The 21,270-nt window shown below is 40.2% G+C and overlaps 1 protein-coding gene across 1 annotated transcript in view; it reads right to left on the bottom strand.

Annotated features, from left to right (window-relative positions):
- Positions 1–20,119, bottom strand: part of LOC148038868 (26S proteasome regulatory subunit 4 homolog A) — a 37,189-nt gene extending 17,070 nt beyond the window's left edge. Inside the window, exons 1-2 of the mRNA XM_087674751.1 lie at positions 19,513–20,119; positions 18,858–19,103 (exon numbers count right to left, since the gene is read on the bottom strand). Of these exons, the coding sequence (XP_087530877.1) occupies positions 18,858–19,103; positions 19,513–19,986 (720 nt within the window). The 5' untranslated portion in view covers positions 19,987–20,119. The remainder of the gene's footprint in view (positions 1–18,857; positions 19,104–19,512) is intronic.
- Between the last annotated feature and the right edge of the window lie 1,151 nt (positions 20,120–21,270).

Here is a 21,270-nt window from a genome sequence, read left to right as displayed (position 1 = left end):
TGGAAAGCAAAAAGGCAAGAAACTAAGTCCTATTAGACCCTTCTCCAAGAGCTCATTCACTTATTTTATAATCTCCTCTTGTTGTGTTGGACTCACATGATACAATGGTCTATTTGGAGCTGAGCTCCCAAGAATGAGATCAATGTGATGATCTTTTGACCTCTCTAGTGATAACTTGTCAAGTAAAGTTTCTGCAAAACAATCTTCATACTCCTTTTAAGAAACTCATTCGGTCCTCGTTCATATCTAAGATAGACTCTTCAACTCTAGACTCTTTGTCAGAATCTTTGACAAAAATCAAATTCGAGGAAATAGACTTTTTCATTGCTTTACAAATTTGTACATGGGATGAGATGGAAATAGAGTTCTTTCCACTCCCGCATTAAAAGATACATTTTTACCCTTAAAAGAAAATCTATACTTATTATGATTTCAATCAATGACTGGATCTATTCTCCTATGCCAAGGTATTCCTAATACAACATCATAATGGCCAAGATCTCCCATGATAAAACTCTCATGATCTACATAATCTCCTATCTCAATTTATAGTTTCCCAAGAATGGGAGCAACTTCAGACTCTATTCCTTGAAAAGCAGCAAATGACATGTCCGATGTTTCAAACCTATTCCTTGAAACCTCTAGTTCACCACCTTGGTAGCCAATATATTTAAGCATACTCAATAGCAAGCTTGGGTATATCCAAGGTATAGTTACCATAAGCAATATGATGCCTAATGTAGATGGTATCTCTAGATTAATAAGCAAACGTATAAAATGCAATCAGCCATGGCTCTTCCCATCAACAAGAGCTATTTCTTGTTTCACACGTCACTAGGAAAGCAAGTTTCTCTTTCATCGAATATGTATTAAATGCGAGATTGTGTTGTTTTCTCTTATCCATGTGAGGCCTCCTTGCGTTTCATGACTCGGGCTTGCATTGTTTCTCTTGTGACGTATGAAACGTGATAGGGGTGTTATTTTCTCTGGTCCAAAAGGCATCCTCGCGTTTCATACGTCTTGTGCATTGTTTTATTAAAATTGGATTTAGACTATCTTCACTACCAAAAGCACATCAAATTATCTAGTAAAAGACACAGCTTTCTGAGAATCTCTCTTATCATAGACAACGTCAAACTTGACACTCTTCTTTCCAGGCTTGAAGTCTCTTTTAGCATTGTTTTCCTTTGCTAAAAGCATCTTTGGAGATTCAGCTACTATGGAAATAGCCAGTTCTTTGACTTTCTCCTTGCTCTTCTCCATGGCAGGATTCTTGAAACAAGAGGAGACAGCTTGTGTATGATGAGACTTTAAAGTCACCTGCTTGGGTAGATTCTCGAATAATAGGTGATATGTTACCTTTCATAGACTTAGTTACATCAATAACATTGATATCTTTCATGCTAAGATAGACCTTCACAGTTGTAATACCATCTGCCTCAAGAGCCTGCTCAGTAAGGAAATCTTCAAAGATCTTTACTTCGGCCCATGCTTTAGCTTTTCTCTCTATCAAAGCTTGAATTTCTAGATCAGCTTCCAACTCCTTGAATCTTTGTATCTTCTCATAATCAAAGAAGTATACAGATACAGATGTCGGAAGCCTTCTGGTTATTCATCAAAATTCTCCTCTTCGCTCTTGACATGGTAAGAAAGTTGGGCCCAAAGATCTTATCACTTAGAAAAGTTCTTACAAAGAAGAAGTCATTGCTCTGATATCAATGTAAAAGCAAGGAAGAATGTAGCAATGCCAATACTTTGAACTTGACCAACTTGATCAATTATCACCATGGAAATTATAGAAGATAGAGAGAGTATGAGTGAGAGAAAGAGAAAAGAGTCAACACCATGTTGAGAGGAAAACCGGCCCCTCCTCCTTTACAAGAATTTACTGAAACAAAACCATCGGCACCAAGTATCTAAACCATATACAAAAGGCTGATTTGTTGCAATTCTCAAAATTAAAGTTTTGAAGCCTTAAATTCTACAAACTCGCGCAGTAAGCTCTTTTTTTTTTTAGTTCTTAGATTAGATCAAACTAAGTAGGAAGTGCTTTTTGGATAAGAGATAAATAAGAGAATACAAAGCATATAGCTGAAATTTCAGAATGAGAGCTTGTTTCAAAAAAAAAAGACCTCCATTATATAAGTATGAGGCTTAAGTGTTCAAAAGTAGAAAGTAGAGACTACAAATGACAAGAGTTTGCTCAAAATGATAAGTGTAGGGACACTTGTCTTTTCAAAATGACACATGTCCTCTTCTAAATGCTACGTGTCACTTTTCCAAAGAAAGAAGCTTCCGAACCTTCTATTCTAAAAATCTTTCAAATGGCTAAGAATTTGAGATAGTTGCTAAAGACAAAATTCTTCCTTAAGAAATTTTGTGCCTTCGATGCAAACAAAATTCCCATTTGAGCAACTTTCAAAAATAGTAATCTCCTAGATTTTAGAAGTCGCCAAGTTTAGCTTCTAGAAAGATTCATTATTTAGGTTCACCGGTTCACAGTTGGTTTCTTCGATCATGAGCATCTGGTTTTACTTTCTAAAACCACTCATTATATGGGCTTCTAATCAATGTAACTATCTGAGTGTAAAAGTCTTAGTCATCTAAGCTTTTTAGTTAATTTGACCACCCAACTAAGCTTTTAATTTCTCTTGGGCATCTCGTCAATGACGATCCAAGTATAATTATAGGGTATTCTGACCATTAACCACCCTTAAATAGAAAGATAAACATTTAATCATATTTTGAAACATTAAAATAATACAAATCACCTTTCAAAGTATATGAGCATCAAATTTATTTGGAATCATGAGCCAATATATCTTGATAACAATTGGCATACAAAAGGTTTTTTACATGCTAGTCTAGTGAGTACCATTTTCATAACTATAGACTTATACATTTGCGATTGGTTGTATACTAGTGTAGTAACTAATATCTTTTTTGTTAAATGTACATTGCAAAAATATAGTATAATAGCAATGTGCTTGGTTACATTGAAATATATATTGATAATTATACATTGGCAATACATGGAGTAAGAAGAGTGTGCTTGGTTACTTGAAAACATATATGAACCACTGTACATTGATAATATATACAATAATTGCAATATACTTAGTTACTAGAAAATAAATACTGGTTATTTGGTATGTCATATTGGATCTTAATTCTATATAATTGGAGTTACTTGCGATGTTTTCAAAGGCAAGGTCTATCACCAAAATGAGAAATAAACTTAATGATTTAATTAAACTTCGCAAAAAAAACTAATTAAAATGAACTTTTATTCTAATCTCTAGCTCTTAGCATGATGACCATTGCACGGCGGTGAAGGATTTGACACTAGGGCATACGATGAACAAGTGTATGGGCCATGTGCTACATAGCCGAGGCTAAAAGAACAAGGTGCAACGTAAAACTTTCATTAAATTAAAAGTTTACATCTTAAAATTGAGTTACATTGAAAGTTTCACTCAATAAGCAACTCACTTTGGATATCTAAGTTACTAAGCAAGCTCTAAGCTAAAGTTTTGCTCACTTATGATTAATAACTAGGTCATTAATTAGTCCTTAATTAAAAACGTAATATGATTAAGGAGCAGTCAATTGCTCATTTGAAAAGTTTATTTTGGCTATTTGAGGCTTTTTCTCTCTCATTGTTTAAAGAACCCAAGTTAAGAAACAACCATTTTTCTCTCTTGCTACAAAAAATTGCAAATTTCAGCCATGGAATGAGCTTACAGCATAAATGGAGTATGGACAGCAACCAATTTTTCTCCTCTTGGTATGGAGATTCCATTGGACAATCTTATAACTCCATATACAACAAGGTATAATGATGTTTTTTAGCTAAATATCAGAAAAACAAGTTATGACAGCGGTCTGGATTAAGATCCTTTATTCTTATTCGAGTTCTCAAGCTTGTGCATTTTCTCGACAATTTCGTCGCAAAGAAAGCAACATTCTCACAGTTTCATCGCGAGAGACTCCCCTTCTTTGCGAGAGGAACAACTTGGGACTGCATGGAAACTATACAAGAGATTATCTCAACAAATGCTCCATGAAATTGGGTTCAAATGATTGTTGTAATTATTAGGGTTTGACAAGCTAGAGAGTTCATTCGCAGTTTTGAACACTACACAATTGGTTGGAGGCCATCAATGAAGGTGCCAAGGCCATTGTGCACCCGTGGATCAGTTATGTCATAAGAAATCACTGAAATACAATCATTTGTAACCAATTTTGAGCATGTTTAAGTAATCTGAAGAAATATAGAGAGGAATATCAAGCATTGGGACCAACAAGTATCAATGTGTAGTACAAGAGCACTCTAGCTCCAATTGTGTGTAGAGTTTTCTTGCTGAATTTACTATTAAGTTAAATTAAATGTTTGTTAAAAATTTGGTTTATTACCCTTTTGGCTTCGAAAGACCGGTCTGAAGGTCTATCATGGTGACATGTATTTGTAATGCTTAGCTTTGACATTATTAAGTTATGCACATATGAGGTACACGTATGAAACGTAAGTCGATTAATCAAGTTACAATGACAACCTCAATATCCTAATTGAGCAATGCATAACATTAATTAAAGTTATATTAAGTTATGTTGGACATGTACTTGTGAGTACATGATATCAGTTTGGGCCTAGGACATTAAATGGGTCTTTAAAATGCCCTATGGTAACATAGGACTAGACGTTAAATAACTAATTAATGCTAATCTAAGGCCATTTAATGTTCAAAACAACTTAAAGTTTCAAAGGGCTTAGCACATTAAATATGAATGGGCACCAACCGATTATAGGACATCATCACATTATATATGGATAGGCATCAACCAATTATTAGGCACGGTCAAATGAATAATTAATTGATTCATAAAAATTAAACACTGAAAAGTAATTAATTAATGCTGAAAATTACTTTTAGAAGGTTGCCAAGTAATCAATCTCTACATGAAGCCCAAACTGTCAATGAGGGCACCAAATCAAGCTGATGATGATGGCAACATCTAGCACGAAAAGTCGAGAGTTAGAGTATACACCTGCAAATGGAAGATTAAAGACTAAAGAGAGTGTGTGTCTGCCAAGTGGGGGGTGCAGCTATAAATAGCAAAAGCACCAAAAAGTTGGCTGACCTGATCTTGAAAGGCCATAAATGCTTGCTGACCAGCATTAGCAGCTGGTCACTGAAGAAAAATGCCAAAAAAAATAGGGCAGACCCCGAAAAAATCCTAGATGACAATGGCAATATCCGACAAGTGTAGGCAAATTGTGAAAAGTAAAAACTCGCCAAGGAACGCACACAAGAAGCTGACAAATAAAGAAAATGCACCTAGACTGCCAAAGCTCTTGTATCGCTATCATCAATGAGGGCACCAAATTACGCTAATGAAGATGGTAGCATCTAGCACGAAGAGTCGGTGTGTCGAAGTATGCACCTGCAAAGGCAAGACTAGAGACCGAAGAGTGTGTGTATCTGCGAAGTAGGAGGTACAAGGTGCAGCTATAAATAGCAAAAGCACCAACAAACTGGCTGGCCTGATCCTAAAGAGATCACAAATACTGGCCGACCAACATTAAATGCTGGTTACTAAAAAAAAGGCAAAAAAAATAGGGGAGACCCCGGAAAAATCCAAAATGACAATGACAATGTCTGGCAGGTGTAGGCAAACTATGGAAAGTAAAAATTGGCCTAGGAATACACACAAAAAACCAAAAAATAAAGACAATGCACCTAAACTGCCAAATCTCCTATGTCACCGTCAGACTTTGACAGGAGCTCACAACCAAGAAATGACAGACTACTAACATGACTAACATAGGCAAACTATTAAGTACATCCCAATTTCGAAGATAGAAACCTAAAATTTTCCTCTAATCAACTTTCTTTCTCATCTCCAATCAGTCCCTCAGCAAATCTCAGCCATTTCCAGCTTTCGATGAAGAGCAATTGAGAAAATTGCTGCTGAAACCCTAATTTGCAGCAACAATTAGGGCTTTTCAGCCACCTTAAAATCTATGCCTAATTACTAAAGACCATGTACTTGGTATACTGACTAAAGACCAAGAATTTGCAACTGATCCAAGGGGTGAGCACTAAAAGTTAAAGAGGCCGCAAGGGGCACCAGTTGTTACCTCTTGCAAGACATCGCCAGAGGTGTGGGAGAAGCTTCAACCAACGTACAAGGCTCCATCAACCATGCAAGCTATGACTCTCTATGGACACTTACAAACTATTAGGTTCAAGGTGCCTAATCATAGTTACATATATCTTGTAGGTAGTATATAGGCAGTATGACAACAAGTTTGGGGCCCACAAGGGTAGGCAATTGCATGCCAAGCTCCTATTGGTGGTGGGCTACAATCATTCAGCCATTTTCAACAGAGCAATAGTAAATTTGAGCACTTTCTCACGATAGAAATTAAAGATTTCTCTCTCTATAGCTATCTCTCTCCTTTACAAGAAATCCCTCGATAGATTTCAGCCATTTTCAGGCCCTAGTTTACACCAACTGTGTTTGACTTATGTAAAGCAGCCACCTCCGGTCCCATGTGTGAACATGAAAGCCCTAGTACTTGAAATCAGCAGGTGGAATTCAAGGAATTACCAAAGGTTTCAAGAAGATAACCATCCCAATTGGACTTCGGGTTAGATTTGATCAGCCAAGGGGGTCAATTGAAGGCCAATCTCTTGTTACATCAAGCGGCAAACTAATAAGAATGCTTGCTGGTCATTTTTGACAGTGAGAGATATTGGATAGTGAAGGAGATTGGAACCAAATCTCAGTGAGCTTCATCCAATATTAATAGAAGCTAAAGAAATTGTCACCAAGTGGTGATACTTTTTGCAGTTGCTTTCCTTATTTACTTATATAAATATTTTATTTTTCTTTTTTTTAGTTGTTGTTGCTTTTTACCCCCAAAGTTCTCTTGGATTAAACCAAGATCTTTGCATGGCCAGAAAAGGCAACCATTGGAACAAATTGGATGGGCACTGAAGAATAGAATGCCAGTGGTTTGGGATTGTGTGATTAGCCACTAGAGATGGTGCAGGACAATGAGCCTGACCAAGACAGAAGATGCACACGTGAGAATACTCACGGAATAAAAGTCACCATAACTGAGCCACGTTACACTTTTTGATGTGGTTGCAATGATATAAGTTGCTCAGAACAACTTGAGGAATGCAGAGGTCACCATCTCTAAAATTTAGGGAGTTACTATTTTTAGACCCTAGAATCTATTCGCGTCATTATCTTCGTTTTTGCACGAGAATTAATTCTCTGATCTGTGCCAAGGTCAAATTTTGCACCGATCATGGAGAATTTTAGATCAGAAGGTTTAAACACGAAAATTGTTACATGTATGCCATGTGTCACAATTTGGGCACATATTCCCAAAAGAGAGAGAGAGAGAGAGAGAGAGAAAGAGCATTTTAAAAAAACGTAATAGGCAAGAGGGGCAGATCTAAGTGTGAAGTTTTCAGGGGCCAAGGGCAAATTGCTACAAGTACATCAACTATGGAGAGTACTTCGTCTCTGACTCATGTATGGAGGTAGATCTTGCTCCCTCTGGTCAACTCTCTCTCTCTATTCTCAAAGAAAATACTTTGCATGATGGGCTGATTCCACCAAATGTACAGTTCTATGTTTTCTTTGCACTTTTGCTGAGGCAAGAGTCTCACTGTCCAAGTTCAGAAGCTTCTCCAATGCAAGAACTAAAGAAAGTGATGACCACGCCACACAAGAACAGGGTTTTCAGCTTTGATGATGTCAAGCTCAAAGGGTTTGTAGTCCAACTGGTATGGAACAAATCTAGAATGGAATAAGGCTGAGAACAGGTCGAGAAACACCTCAAAAATAGTAAATACAGAGTTCTACAGATTGCAATTCTACACTTGAATTATTGAGTTATGCTCACAGAAAGTGTTTTCCTACTTGGGATGTTGTTCTAGATATGTTGTATGATGTTGTTTTGGATATGCTTTATTGTCCTTATGTAGCTGAAATTTACTCAAAAAAGATGAAAGCCAACTGTTCACAAGTTTTGTACTTTGAAACTTTTTTTTTTGTAACCTTCCATCTTTTAATTGATAAATAAATACCAAGAGGGGCACCGGTCTTCGGGGCCAATCCGGTATTGAGCGAGCGAGTGAGGTCTATGTTTGTGTGTGTGTGTGTGTGTGTGTGTGTGAGAAAAGGCCAGGTATTAATTGAAGGGACTACTGCTTTATGTGAGTCATAGACTGGTTTCAAAAATACTACATGGGGCACTGATTTCGGGGCCAAGCAAGAGTCTACTATCCAATATTATTTGGTAACATATGCATTTTAATTTATGTGAATTTTATGCTTGCTGTAATTAGTGCTTGATCAGGCCATTATCCCTTTCGGAGAAGGAAGGGTGGTTTCAAGGATCCACTCATCTATGAATAGGAGTGCTTGATCAGGCCATTATCCCTTTCGGAGAAGGAAGAGTGGTTTCAAGGATCCACTCATCTATGAATAGAAGGCAGCCTGTCCACTCAACCATGATAGAAGATGCTTGAAACAAGAACCAAACTTTAGATTACTCACACAAGGTTGAATTATGGCAGGATAGTGCAGAGACTAAATTGATATTAGATTGAGATTTCAGCTGATTCAAATTAAGATAAATGCACCACAAATTAGAGAGAGAATCATACACAAATTGTACACAATTGAAGCCTGTAAAAGCATTGTTTCACTAGTGTAAAGACTTGATTATATGCTGAAAATACAAGAGATAAGTGGTGCACACAGCATAGGCTATTTAAGTACCAACTTAAGGGTAAGTTAAGGTGAATAGTCAGCCATCAGCCTGCAGAAATAGCTTCAAAACAGCAGCAACAGGTTCCCTTTTTGTTGCCAGAAGTATCTTGGTCAACTAGAGCTCCAAAAACTATGTAGAGAGGCTCGCAATGTGCCCTTTTAAAAGGAAAAAGAGGGCCAAACGCCCTTCAGCCATTTCATGCACAAAAGTGAGTGAAAACTGCCCCATGCACATGTAATGTGGGTGAAAAGAATGGTCTATCAGCAAGTTCACTTGGAACTACCACATGGCACTGCCATATCAACAGCAAAACCCTTTCTTTTATACTTTGCTATTTAGGGTATTTTAAGGGTCCTCATTAGAAATAGAAAGTTTAATTTATGATAATCCATCTCTAGGGTTCTCAATTTGAAGCTGACACTACAACAAGCCTGTCTTGCTTTTTCAAGTCCATCAACTGGTGCCAACTTCTCCATTGCTGTCTACAACCCCCCCCGCCAATGGCAAATATATCAATTGGTGGTGGCAATTGAAACTAGCTTATAGATCTGATCTATAGGGCAATGAACGCAAACTTACATCACACACTATTCAATTCAGTAAATAAAATAAATGACAAAGAACTTGAGAGCTACAATGCTTTTGCAAGTAGACAACACCATATTGGCCCTAAGGTCAGGGGCCCTTACAATATTTCTTTAATATTGAAGATGAGCCTTTACATGAACCATTTGTAACCCACCCGTGTGATGAACATGCAATCACAAACCAGCACTCTTTTTGCGAATGATTTCCTCGCATGCTTGGCTCTTCAATGAACCAAATTTGCTCCAAGTCCTATCTCCTCAATTGCTCTCATCAACCTTGACCAACAAGCTTTGAATCTATCTCAACTACACACTCAAACTAGTGTATCCTCAATCCTCCAGCATACAGAGCTGCAATCACTCCAATGTTGACCAACATGACATTGAGAAATGCATCCATGGTCTCTCACTACTGCCACACTGCAATTAATGAGGAATTTGCACAAATCTCAATTCAAAACTAATCTAGTTTGCCAAGTAAGCCTTTAACCTTGACTGTAAAACAATCTTGGACCTTTGCCCTAACCAGCGCACCCTCAATTCATTGTTAAATTGAAGTAATTCAAACCGTAGACTTGCTGTCCATAAACCCTACTCTTTGGCATACATTTGCCCTGATTTTGGATGCTCGATTTAATGCTTTCAATGGGTGGAAAATCTTACCTACATATCTAAATACATTTTCCCCAATGTCTACCCTGAATTCGATGATTTGGTGACCCAAAACAAGGAGGAAAGTGGGGATTTTGGTTGGAATGTCTTCAGTAAAAAATTCCACACCCAAAACAACTGATTTTTGTAAACCCTAGCCAGAGAACTGCTATAAACAGCAAACCCCAATTCTGATCTGCTATAAAACAAAGCTTGCACAACCCAAGAGACAGAGAAAGGAGCACAAAGAGATTGATTCCCGGTTGTCCAACAACTCGAGATGGCTGCAAAACACTCTCCTCTTGCTATTCATCACAAAAATCAGCAAGCATACATCTCCTTTTGAGGTTATAGCTCTCCAAACTTGGGCTGCTACACAAGTATGAGAGAAAGAGAGAGGAAGAGAGAGCCCCACGTAGCAAAGATCATGTTTCCAAATGAATAACCATCTACTCCTTGATTAGATCACACTTTATATTAAACGCTAATTAATTACCTAATCTTTAATCATAAGTGAGCTGCTCATTGGACGAAACTTTAGCTCAGGGCCACTACTTCATACTTAAGTGCCTTGAGTGAGTTGCTTACTACGAGCAACGTTCAATGTAACTCAATTCTAAAATGCAAAATTTCAATTTAATGAAAGTTTCACATTGCACCTTGCTTCTTTTGCCTTGCTCTTGTGTCACATAGCTTATTCATTGTCCATTCCATGCCCCATGTCAAATCCTTCACTACCTGGGCAATGGTCACCATGTCAAGAGTTAGGGGTACTAGAATTAAAATTCATTTTAATTAAAATTCTTCATGAGTTTAATTAAATCATTAAGTTCAATTCTCATTCTCGTAACAGTGACCAACCTTCATCACCCAACCTTCATCAGCACCTAGCAATCAGCCTACAGCCCTCCAAACCTGCATTTACAACTGGGGAGTATCTTCCAACCTGGAGGCAATACTTTCCAGCCATCAGCTTCAGCCTGAGAGGTCCTTGTTGCTTGCATTTGCTGCAGCCTGACATCTCCAATCTCTATTTGCAATCTTCCACCTAAGGCCAGCCTTCCAAGGGTAGATCTACAGCTGCATTTATTAATTTCAGTAGCCACCTACTTTTTGCAGCCTACTACCCACGATTTGAGCTGCTCCGGTTGTTTTCAGCCAGATCCAAACCCTCCAGATCTGCATTTGCAACTGGTGATCGCATCAGGGGCTATCTACTGCGTTTTGGGATCCATACAAAGTACCACACACTCTCCAGCTCATACTCTTTGCCCTAGTCCTTCAAAGACACCTTCATTAAGCATTAAATCGGTTCATTTTTCATTCATCTTCTCTGTTCATTGTCTCTAAGGTACCCTAACCCTACTGAGTTCTATTATTAGTCTATGCTTTGTTACACACGTATTTGTATTCTATGTTCAAGTATTTCTTTACATGGTATCAAAGCTAGGTACTCTTTGAAGAAATCTAGGCCCTCCATCGAAAAGCTCATCATTAGAAATAGAAACTCTCAAAGGATACATGACTTCTAACACTTCCTTACCTCTTCAATCTCCCAAATAGCCTTTGCCAAGAACCGAGCAAGACTGGGCATCTCAGCTTACTCTATGAGATTCCAATGGAAAACGAGAAACTTTTGACTACTATGATGTCTATAGACCCTATGATTCTCATGCATCGAGCCCAAGAAGAACAAAACCTCCCTATGGGACTAGCCATCCTATTGGAGAGACTGACATAGAGTAGAAACCTTCATTCACTTCCCCTCTTCCACTAGTGTCAAGTACACAAGTTTTTACTTCTATTTCCATTCTTAATGTTTCTACTTCCATCCAAGATATTGGTAATATTCAAGTAGAAGATACTCTCACTCCATTCATAATAATCTAAGTCTTAAAGAGAATAGATACTTTTATGTAAACACAAGAAGAGGTGCATACAAGAAGAACTCAAGTTTTCGTTCTTCAACTTTTGTTTCTCATAGTCAACCTGAAGTTGATACATCATCATTTCCATCATCATCAAATTTAGCACCCACATCCACACTTACACCATGTCTAACATCACCATTCACCATTCCACTTGTCCAGCCACACACCACATTGGGAATCTTCAAGCCTAAGCACATCCTTTCCCTTTAGGTCCTTTGCTTTTGCACAACCATGTGATGAAGCACTAGTGGTGGGGATTTATTCCCTAAACCAAGCCTCCATGGGAACCTATATGCAAGGATACCCCACCCACACATCTCAAACCCCACCCTATTCTCCCACCTCCCATGTGACCATACAATTAACAAACATGTCTATGCCTAGTGGCCCATTCTACACATTTTCAACATTAGCACCCCACACCGGCTTAAGAGGGGATGTTGAGCTTAAAAATACATTATAAGCTGATTATTACTTTGTTGCATCCCCAAAACATGCTTATTATCAAAGTTTCATGAAATTACTAAACTTTCCTAGAGAGTGTCTATATCCCATATGCCAAACCCTAATGTGGGAGAATCCACTCATGAAATTACCAAACTTTCCTAGAGAATGCCAAACCCTAATGTGGGAGGATCCACTCATCTATAAATAGGAGACATCCTCTCCACTCAGTCCATCTAGCTTTCTCACGTCCACCATCCCAGGTGACCATACAATTAACCAACATGTCTACGCCTAGTGGCCCATCCTACACATTTTCAGCATTAGCACCACACACTGGCTTAAGAGGGGATGTTGAGCTTAAAAATGCATTACAAGCTGATTATTTATTTGTTGCAGCCCCAAAACATGCTTATTATCAAAGTTTTGTGAAATTACCAAACTTTCCTAGAGAGTGTTTATGTCCCATATGGCAAACCCTAATGCGGGAGGATCTACTCATGAAATTACCAAACTTTCCTAGAAAGTGTCTATATCCCATATGCCAAACCCTAATGTGGGAGGATCCACTAATCTATAAATAGGAGACATCCTCTCTACTTAGTCCATCTAGCTTTCTCACGTCCTCCATCAATTGGTGCTAACTCCATTGTAGTCTACACCCCTTCCTAGCAAATACCATGGTTCGTGGTGGTGACCAACCTTCATCAACACCTAGCAATTAGTTTACAACCCTCCAGACCTACATGTAAAGCTCTCGCAACTGTCTTCCAACATACAAGTGGCACTTTCCAGCCATCGCCATCAATCTGAAAGGCCATTGTTGCTTGTGTTTGCTGCAGCCTAACATCTCCAATTTGCATTTGCACTCTTCAGCATGACACCAGCCGTCCAAAAGCGTATCTACAGCTGCATTTACTGATTTCAGCAGTCATCTACTTCTTCCTAACAGTTTACAGCCTGCTACGTAGTTCACGAGCTCCTCCAATTACTTTCATCCTGATCCAAACCCTCTAAATCTGCATTCGCAGCTGCTAATCACATCCAGAGATTACCTTCTGCATTTCAAGATCCATACATAGTATGACACACTCTCCAATTCATACTCTCTAGCCCAATCCTTCAAAGACATGGGAGTTCAAGGTTTTGTATTCACTCAACATAGTGTGTCTACTACATTGAACATTGTATCTCTTCATTCTTCATCCATCTTCTATATTCATTGTCTCTAAGTTACCATAATCCTACTAAATTCTATTGTCAATCTATGCTTTGTCATACACTTGTGTTTGTGTTTTGTGTTCAAGTATTTCTTTACCCCCCTCTCCTACCAACCTATCACAAGGGTGGCTCTTGTCAAAGAATCCTTAACAAAGACAGCCTATTCAATGGGCAACCCGAGTACTAATTCTAGTGAGGCCAAGAATTAAGAGGAGATGCAAGCCCAAACCCGAAACGTGTAGGACTTCTGAAAAAAAGCTCAATGGATGGTAGGCGATTGTGAGAACATGATAGCACCACAAACAGGCAATAAAGAAATGCCACCAGTAGTGATTATAACCCCAAATGAGCTTAGATCCTAGAGCCAATGGTTGTAGGTACGAAAGGTACCATACAGTACAGTATTAAATGGTACCTTATGATTTTATAAGATACAGTACGCTATTAGTACGAAAAAATTTAACTTTTTTTTTAAACTATAAATGATAAGACACATGTTTAAAGTGAAAACAGGCTATAGCAATGCCATTACAAAATGAGATCAATGAGATACATGATACATCATACAATTGTCATAGGAGTCGAGAGTCGGATGAGTCACGACGAACTCAAGAATCGAGTGGAATATGCTAATCTGGATACGATCATCAACGATACATCATCATCTAAGCGCTCATTAAGAGAGTCTGAAGATGACCCCTCGATATCAAATGCTGAGATGCTCTCATATTCAACCTCATTCATGAGGTTACCATCATCATCAAATGATGGCTCCCTAGGCAATGGCTGTGTAGCTGTAAGCAAGGGGAGTATGTCATCATCAAGCACAGGATGAGAGCTTCTAGAGCCCCGTCTCACATATGTCTACAAACCGCTTGAACCACCCCTTGTCAATCTCAAAGAGCGCCAAATGACCGTGCCCTTGCTAGCAACCCCTACAACTCGAACTCCTAAAACTGGATGAACTCCTCGCCCACGAGTACGCTAACTGCAAGTGTCACGAGTCTATTGCTATGAGTTTTCTATAGAGCTCCGCAAATATATGTTGCTCCTCCATACCAACCTCCTAGTGTACACTCAAAAAAGTATCACCCGTCAACTTGAATGTATCAACATTCACCTACACAATGCACATAAGATTATAAATACTAGATTGTTAAGTATAAAATTGAAAACAGCAAGTTTTAACTTGACTTAACCAAAACAATAAGTGTTTATCTACTTTGGACTACGCATGGTCATCATGGCCTTCATTATATGCAAGTTAGTGCGGCAATAGACTAGCCACTCTAATTGCCGTGTGCTAAGCCGATTGCAAATCTTCATGTGAATGAGAGAATAGGCACTCCGATTTCTCTCACATGCACCCAAAGAGCAATCTTAAGCAAGGGCACTCATGGTCAAGGGTTGAAGAGTTTGCAACACATATCCCAAATTCTGCCACCGAAAGAGAGGCTTCACAAGTGACTCTCTTTTCCAACAAGTGGAAGAAGCAAAAGCCATATGCCCCTCTAATCCACATAGCATCCAAGCTCCTCTAGAACTGTGTTGTAGTCATCCACATGAACCACACGAGTGACAAATGCAAGCTGGTCAGAACACAACTCTCTACCATCCATGACTGCTGAAGACTTGTGGGCCAGATGTAATAGTGTTGCAAATCCATGGATGGGCTTACACATCCATGCCCATCTCTTCTCTGCTATGTCAATGATGTGTGCATGCTGACTCTGTGATCACCAAGCAAGCCCGTGCCTCCACCAATGCTGCTCGAAAGAAGTGAATGAGAAGGCCCATGGTGGACCCCTCGCAATCACTCATACGTAATACCCTATAAAAGGGAGCCACAGCAATCACGATCCCATGGACTCTTTGCCAAAATTGCTCATCGAGGCACAAGCGTAGCATGGCTTTTGCCTCCTTTGTCTCATGCTTATCTTAGAGTGGACATCACCGCCTGGGCCCTAGCATAGAGCAGACCACACCTCATAAAGGCAATCCAACAACAATCACATGTAAGCAAAGCGAGTTGAAGAAGGCTTCTTCAACTCAAGTGTGCTATACTTGCAATACATCGCAAGCACATTCACCTTCACCTGAAGAAGGTAACAACTAATGTAGCCTTATGCACTAACCTCTTCACTCATTTGAACTTCCTAATGTCCTCCATGAGCAAGTCCGAAAAATGACTTGCACATGAAATCCATACTTTCGAAGGAAACTTGGCCTCAAGTAAACAACCCATGCACCAACAATTGAATGCATTGTTGATAACAACTTGCACCACATTTGACGGGCCCACCTACAACCACATCATACATGGCACAAATTCAAAATTATGATAAGAAAAGCTTCGAAGGGTTATGAATTTAAAATTATAATAATGAAAGAAACAACTTTAAATTTTTAAAAGACAATGTATACCTCAGTGATAGCTTGCCAAATGTGGCTGTAGATAAATGTGCCGGTCGTTTTGCCTTCCCTCTTACTAGTGTCTATGGCCCACAAAAAATATATGCAGAGTGGACATGAAGCGAGTATGTTGACGATGCCCCGTTTCCTACAGTCTCTCCATCCATCGATGAGAATAAAGCAACCGTATTTTGTCCATGCGGCCCGAATAGAATCAAGGGCTTTATCAATCCTCTCCTTCTCTTCATCAATCTTCTTCATCCTCATGACATTGTATGTAGCACCGCTCCATCCTTCCCATGGGCCCACATTGGCGATGGTTCTCACCATCTTTCTCCATTGCTCATGCTCTAGGACATTGAATGCAAGATTGCACTCAATAACCATGCATGCAATCTCAATGTTTGATGGTTGTTGCCTTTCTCTAAGAAAGGCAACCGATCCAAGCATGGTTAGGAAGGAAGCTTGTCTAGGTCCATCCGAACATCCTCACAATCACAGCTCTGTGAACACCGGTCTTTACAATCTCAGTCGTAGCAATCCCAATCCACACAATTCCACCTAGCATACTCATCGGTCATAGATTCCTTCAAGAACACCCACCAAAAACACAAGAAAAGATGCTGCACTACGTGAAAGCAACCAGATGGGAGATGTCCTCCACTTGTATGGAGTCTGTCAGGCTGCTGGTCAACAAAAGTGGGCGTACGGCGGTGACAATGGGAAGTGCCTGAGGTCAAAAGGGCCACACAATCCCAGGCAGAAGGGGCAGATCTGCAAAATGCAGGTAGACAGAGGGCTGGAGACAGAAAAACAGCCTGTTCTACAGGCTGGAGCTGATCAACCAGCAGAGAAGAGTGTCCCCTAACTGAAAGCAGTGTCCAGTAGATAGTATGTGCCACCCAGGAAGATTGGAGGGTCAAGTGGCTATAATACCTGCCGCCCCAACAAGTTTGAAAGATTACCTCTCTGCTGCAGCAGTACCAGCCCAGTAAATGCAGTAAAGAAAGAGGTTGGTCTGCCTGTCAAAGAAGGCACCCAGCCTGGTATGGTGCCAACCTGCAAGGAGGTACCAGCCTGTGAACAAAACAGGGCATACGCTGGGCTGCCTGCACAAAAACGCAGGCGGAAAAGGGCCTGTTCCTGCAGAAAAGAAGGCCGTCAGGCAGGAATTAGCACCACCCAGTATTGATGAGGGTGCTCTCAATCAAATGCAGGGTGCTGTTTGAAGTCCAGCACCATATGCAGCCTCCAAGTGAGGGGGCTAGACTTACGGCAAAAGATGAGAATCTAACTGAGGAAGATGAGGAAGAACGATGGCTGGATGAATGTGATCAATAGAGGCATGTGAGTTGCTGCTTATATAGGCAACAGGCATGAAACATCTCAACCTGTACAGCCAAAAGCTGGCATTAACTCTACACTGAGAACTTATGAGAGAAATGATACCCAGACTGACACGCATGGCTAAAACTTGCAATGCACCTCACACTGTGCACTGTTAACAGGCTGAGAGAAGTGGATACAATGATCAAAGGCCAAGTAACCCTCATCTCCACCTGATGTGCCTGTGATGAAGACCTCTGACAGACTATGACAATGTTGGAGCTCCTAATGTCCTCATGAAACTCAAACTAAGGCTCACAAGTTGGAGATGTGAATAGAACAAGATACAGAATAGCATAAATGCTAACAAGAAGAAGAAATAATGGGGAGCAAAGAGAGGAAAAATGCAAAACGAGATGAGAAAACTACACTGAACACAAGGACACCTCTTGCTACCACACCAAATGCAGCAACCAACAGTCCTCTGCCTTGGATTGCAATGCAACTGGGATGGTTGTTGGATGCCTCAAAAATCAAATGTTGGATAAACGCAAATTTGTGTGCTACATCCATGTGAGACAAGGCCAATTAACCAGATGTGCAAAGAAGGGTTGGGAGTATGGTACAACCTATGAATCCAAGGCTAGGACAAGATACAAAATGAATAGCAGTAGGTCAAGAATCTACTCCAAAACATAGCCTCCTATTGCCATGGACAAGCATAAATGATTGACTAGAAAGGATGAGGTTGCACGTGAGCAATAGTCAAGCACCTCACACCGAGATTCAATGACGACGAAGTACATTGTACTCTAATACCATGATGAGATCGGAGGGGCAATGGAAATAGATTGGACAACAATGAATAGAGATTACAAAAGAAACAAAATTACGAAGTCAAGAGCCCCTCCATTGAAACATTGAAATAATCCCAATAACGCATCAAGTTGCTGTCAGAAGCAGCAGAAACTGCAAATCCATTCCAAGGAACTGATGCAGGATAATATGGACAACCAAAATCTACTGGAGGTATAGCAAGGAGTGTTATATGTGAAATCAAGTTGAGAACCACATGCACCTGTGAGGTTTGTAAAGAAGGCATTCAAATGAAAATTGTTTCTATGATCAAAATGTTTTGAGTTGTGAATGATTTATTAGCATTGCACTAAGTCAGATAACAATTGACCGACAGAACAAACATTTTCAGATTTGATAGGATCAGACAATTCATGAGTATTTAACACCATCTCTTGTCAATCTTGAAATCGGGTGAGAAATAAGTTTATTTGTCAAATGCAACGTTCACTACAGGTATGTGATCTAAAATAATAATACAAGGGAAAAGACTTAATAACGAAAGCAAGAAATCTGGTCTGCTAACAAAGATTTGAAATGCTCCTGGACTCACCTCACTCAGCTCTACAGTAATATTACAACTATAAGCTATAAGCTGTATAAACAAAGCCAATTAATATGGAATGTTACCTTGGCCAGAAGAGTTTTTCCAGTACCAGGTTCTCCATAAAGGATCACACCCTTTGGTGGCTTTATTCCTATGTCCTCATAAAGTTCAGGATGAGTTAATGGAAGCTCCACAGCCTCTTTGATTTCTTGAATCTGAGCATCAAGCCCTCCTATATCAGCATAGGACTCAAGTGGGGCCTTCTCAACTTTCATCACAGAAACCATTGGGTCCACATCATCTTGTAGGAGGCCGACAACAGAAAGAACCTGATAAACCAACAACCAAGAAAGGATGTGACGAGGATAATATAAAAAGAGACTTTATTATACCAGACATTCTGTTCTCCATTTTCCTATTAACATGATTATTTCAAATTTCATTCAGATTCAACATCATCAGAAATTATAGTATCAAGAAACTTTGAGTTCTACTACATTATACTAAACATTCTAATCCTCCATTTTCCTAAAAACATGATTATTTCATATATCATTCAGATTCACATCATCAGAAGCCTGCTAACTCCAAGCTACTGTTCTGAAATTGATGTTGAAAATGGGATTTGCAAAGCCATTCAGGCACACTCTCAGCATTTATTCCCATGGTTCGTTTACAGTGAAACCTAATTTCTGCAAGGTTTGCTATTCAAGCTGCACAAAATCAGGGAAACATTACCTTATTGTGCATCAGAATTGCACATCCTGGCTCCAACTGATCTTTATCCACAAAGGATAGGATATTGACATAATACTCCGGCCCAACAGAAGACGAAACAATGGCATGATTCTCATCGATTATCTCCTCCAAGCTACCAACGCTCATTGGTGAGCCGCGGAGGTCGTCGACTTTGGACCGATCCTCCTCATTCTTATCCTCCTGAGGCTTGAGCCGCTCCTGGTTAGAGACAAACTCCTCTTCCATGAGGAGATAATCCTTGATGCGCTCTAGCTTGAGAAGCCTGAGCTTGCATTTGGTGTTAGGGGTGACAATAGGGAGGCGGGCCGCGGCCTCAGGGCCCTTCTGCTTCCTCTGCTTCCGACCAACGCGAGTCGGGGGGGCAGCGGGCTCGTATTTCTTCTCCTTCTTGTCGTCCTGCTTGCGCTCTCCCGGCAGACCTCTCGAGGCGCCTCCTGACTGATTCTGGCCCATCTCTCTTCTTCTCTCTCTCTCTCTCACTCGCTCTCTGCGCGCGTCCCCCTTTCTGTGCCTCGCGTAAAGCTTCGATCGCAAGTCACTCGCACAAGAGAATGGACGGGCTGTCCGGAACAAAATGACCCAGCTTTGAGATGGAACAGTAAATGATGTGTCAATGTTTACTAAGGGTCGCTAATTGGTCTCTTTAATATGGAACGTGTTGCATTCGTCATAAGAGCCTAGAAAAAATCAAAAATAAATCCACTAAGAGGACCAATAGTGCAACAGCTTACGGCGCCAGCCCTAAGAGGACCAATGGAAACACAAGAAAATGCTTGACTTCCTTGTGGTCGCACATAAAAGATTGGAAGCAATGCAAAGACAAGCTATTGTGCATTACTCAATAGCACTCAATTGTCTAGCATGAGATTTACCATGCAAATCATCATTTCTCCTTTGTTGGCATTGCTAGCACTCCCCTAGCATTGACTTTTTTTGCTAGATTAGTAGGGGATAGTTGGGGTTGAGCAAGCCCTCCTTTGCACCCACTCCATCCAATCAAGGAGCAACAAATTAACTTGCCACCACTTCCCCTATAGATCTTAGGTGTGATCCAACTCTAATGTGGTTATTTTTGCAAGTTAAGCGTGCAAATCACCCCTCATTGAAGGCACCCTTGATGAGTAAAATAGTGTAACAATGTCTTTTTTTTTAAATCCAACTTGCAAATCATCCATCGAGTCAAGCATCCTTAAGAAGGATAACTCATCTTGAAGGCACATTTAAAATACTACAAAACATGGTTGCCTTCCTATAAGTGTAACGTGCCCGCTCCTCAAATTGCGAGACACGTCTTAGCAGTCCATCGAGAGATATATCTAGAAGACGACACCCGGCACTCCCAATGAATGATACGAGGTTTGCCAACTAGGGTCTCTCGAGTCTGCCTCGCAACGGAAGTATCCGACCATTCCCTCTAGAATCGACCTAAAGTCCGGGTTCCTCATAGTCGAGTCTTCCTAACAACCTTCTAGCGTCGGTTTACAACTGCTCCACTTTGCGCAGATACAACTGGACCAAAGCAGACTCGTACCGCACTAGGTTCAAAGAGAATGGGAAACGAGAGGGATGCATCGCTCGAACTCTCTACCCGTACGACATAGTCCCATTCCCGGCACTCCTACGCCAAGTAATTTCCACGAAGAGACCTCTCGCGGCGGGTTTGGCCCACATTCCCGGCACGGATTCATAACCCCCTTGGTTAGGGTTTGGCGGTTCGCGGGGGGTAGCTAGCGCCAT

The sequence above is a fragment of the Lygodium microphyllum genome, chromosome 3, assembly GCF_053477565.2.
Source record: "Lygodium microphyllum isolate KBCC chromosome 3, Lygodium_microphyllum_v1.1.10, whole genome shotgun sequence".
Classification (NCBI taxonomy): domain Eukaryota; kingdom Viridiplantae; phylum Streptophyta; class Polypodiopsida; order Schizaeales; family Lygodiaceae; genus Lygodium; species Lygodium microphyllum.
The sequence above is the reverse complement of the archived record's forward strand: the minus strand, read 5'-3'. Positions and strand labels throughout refer to the sequence as shown.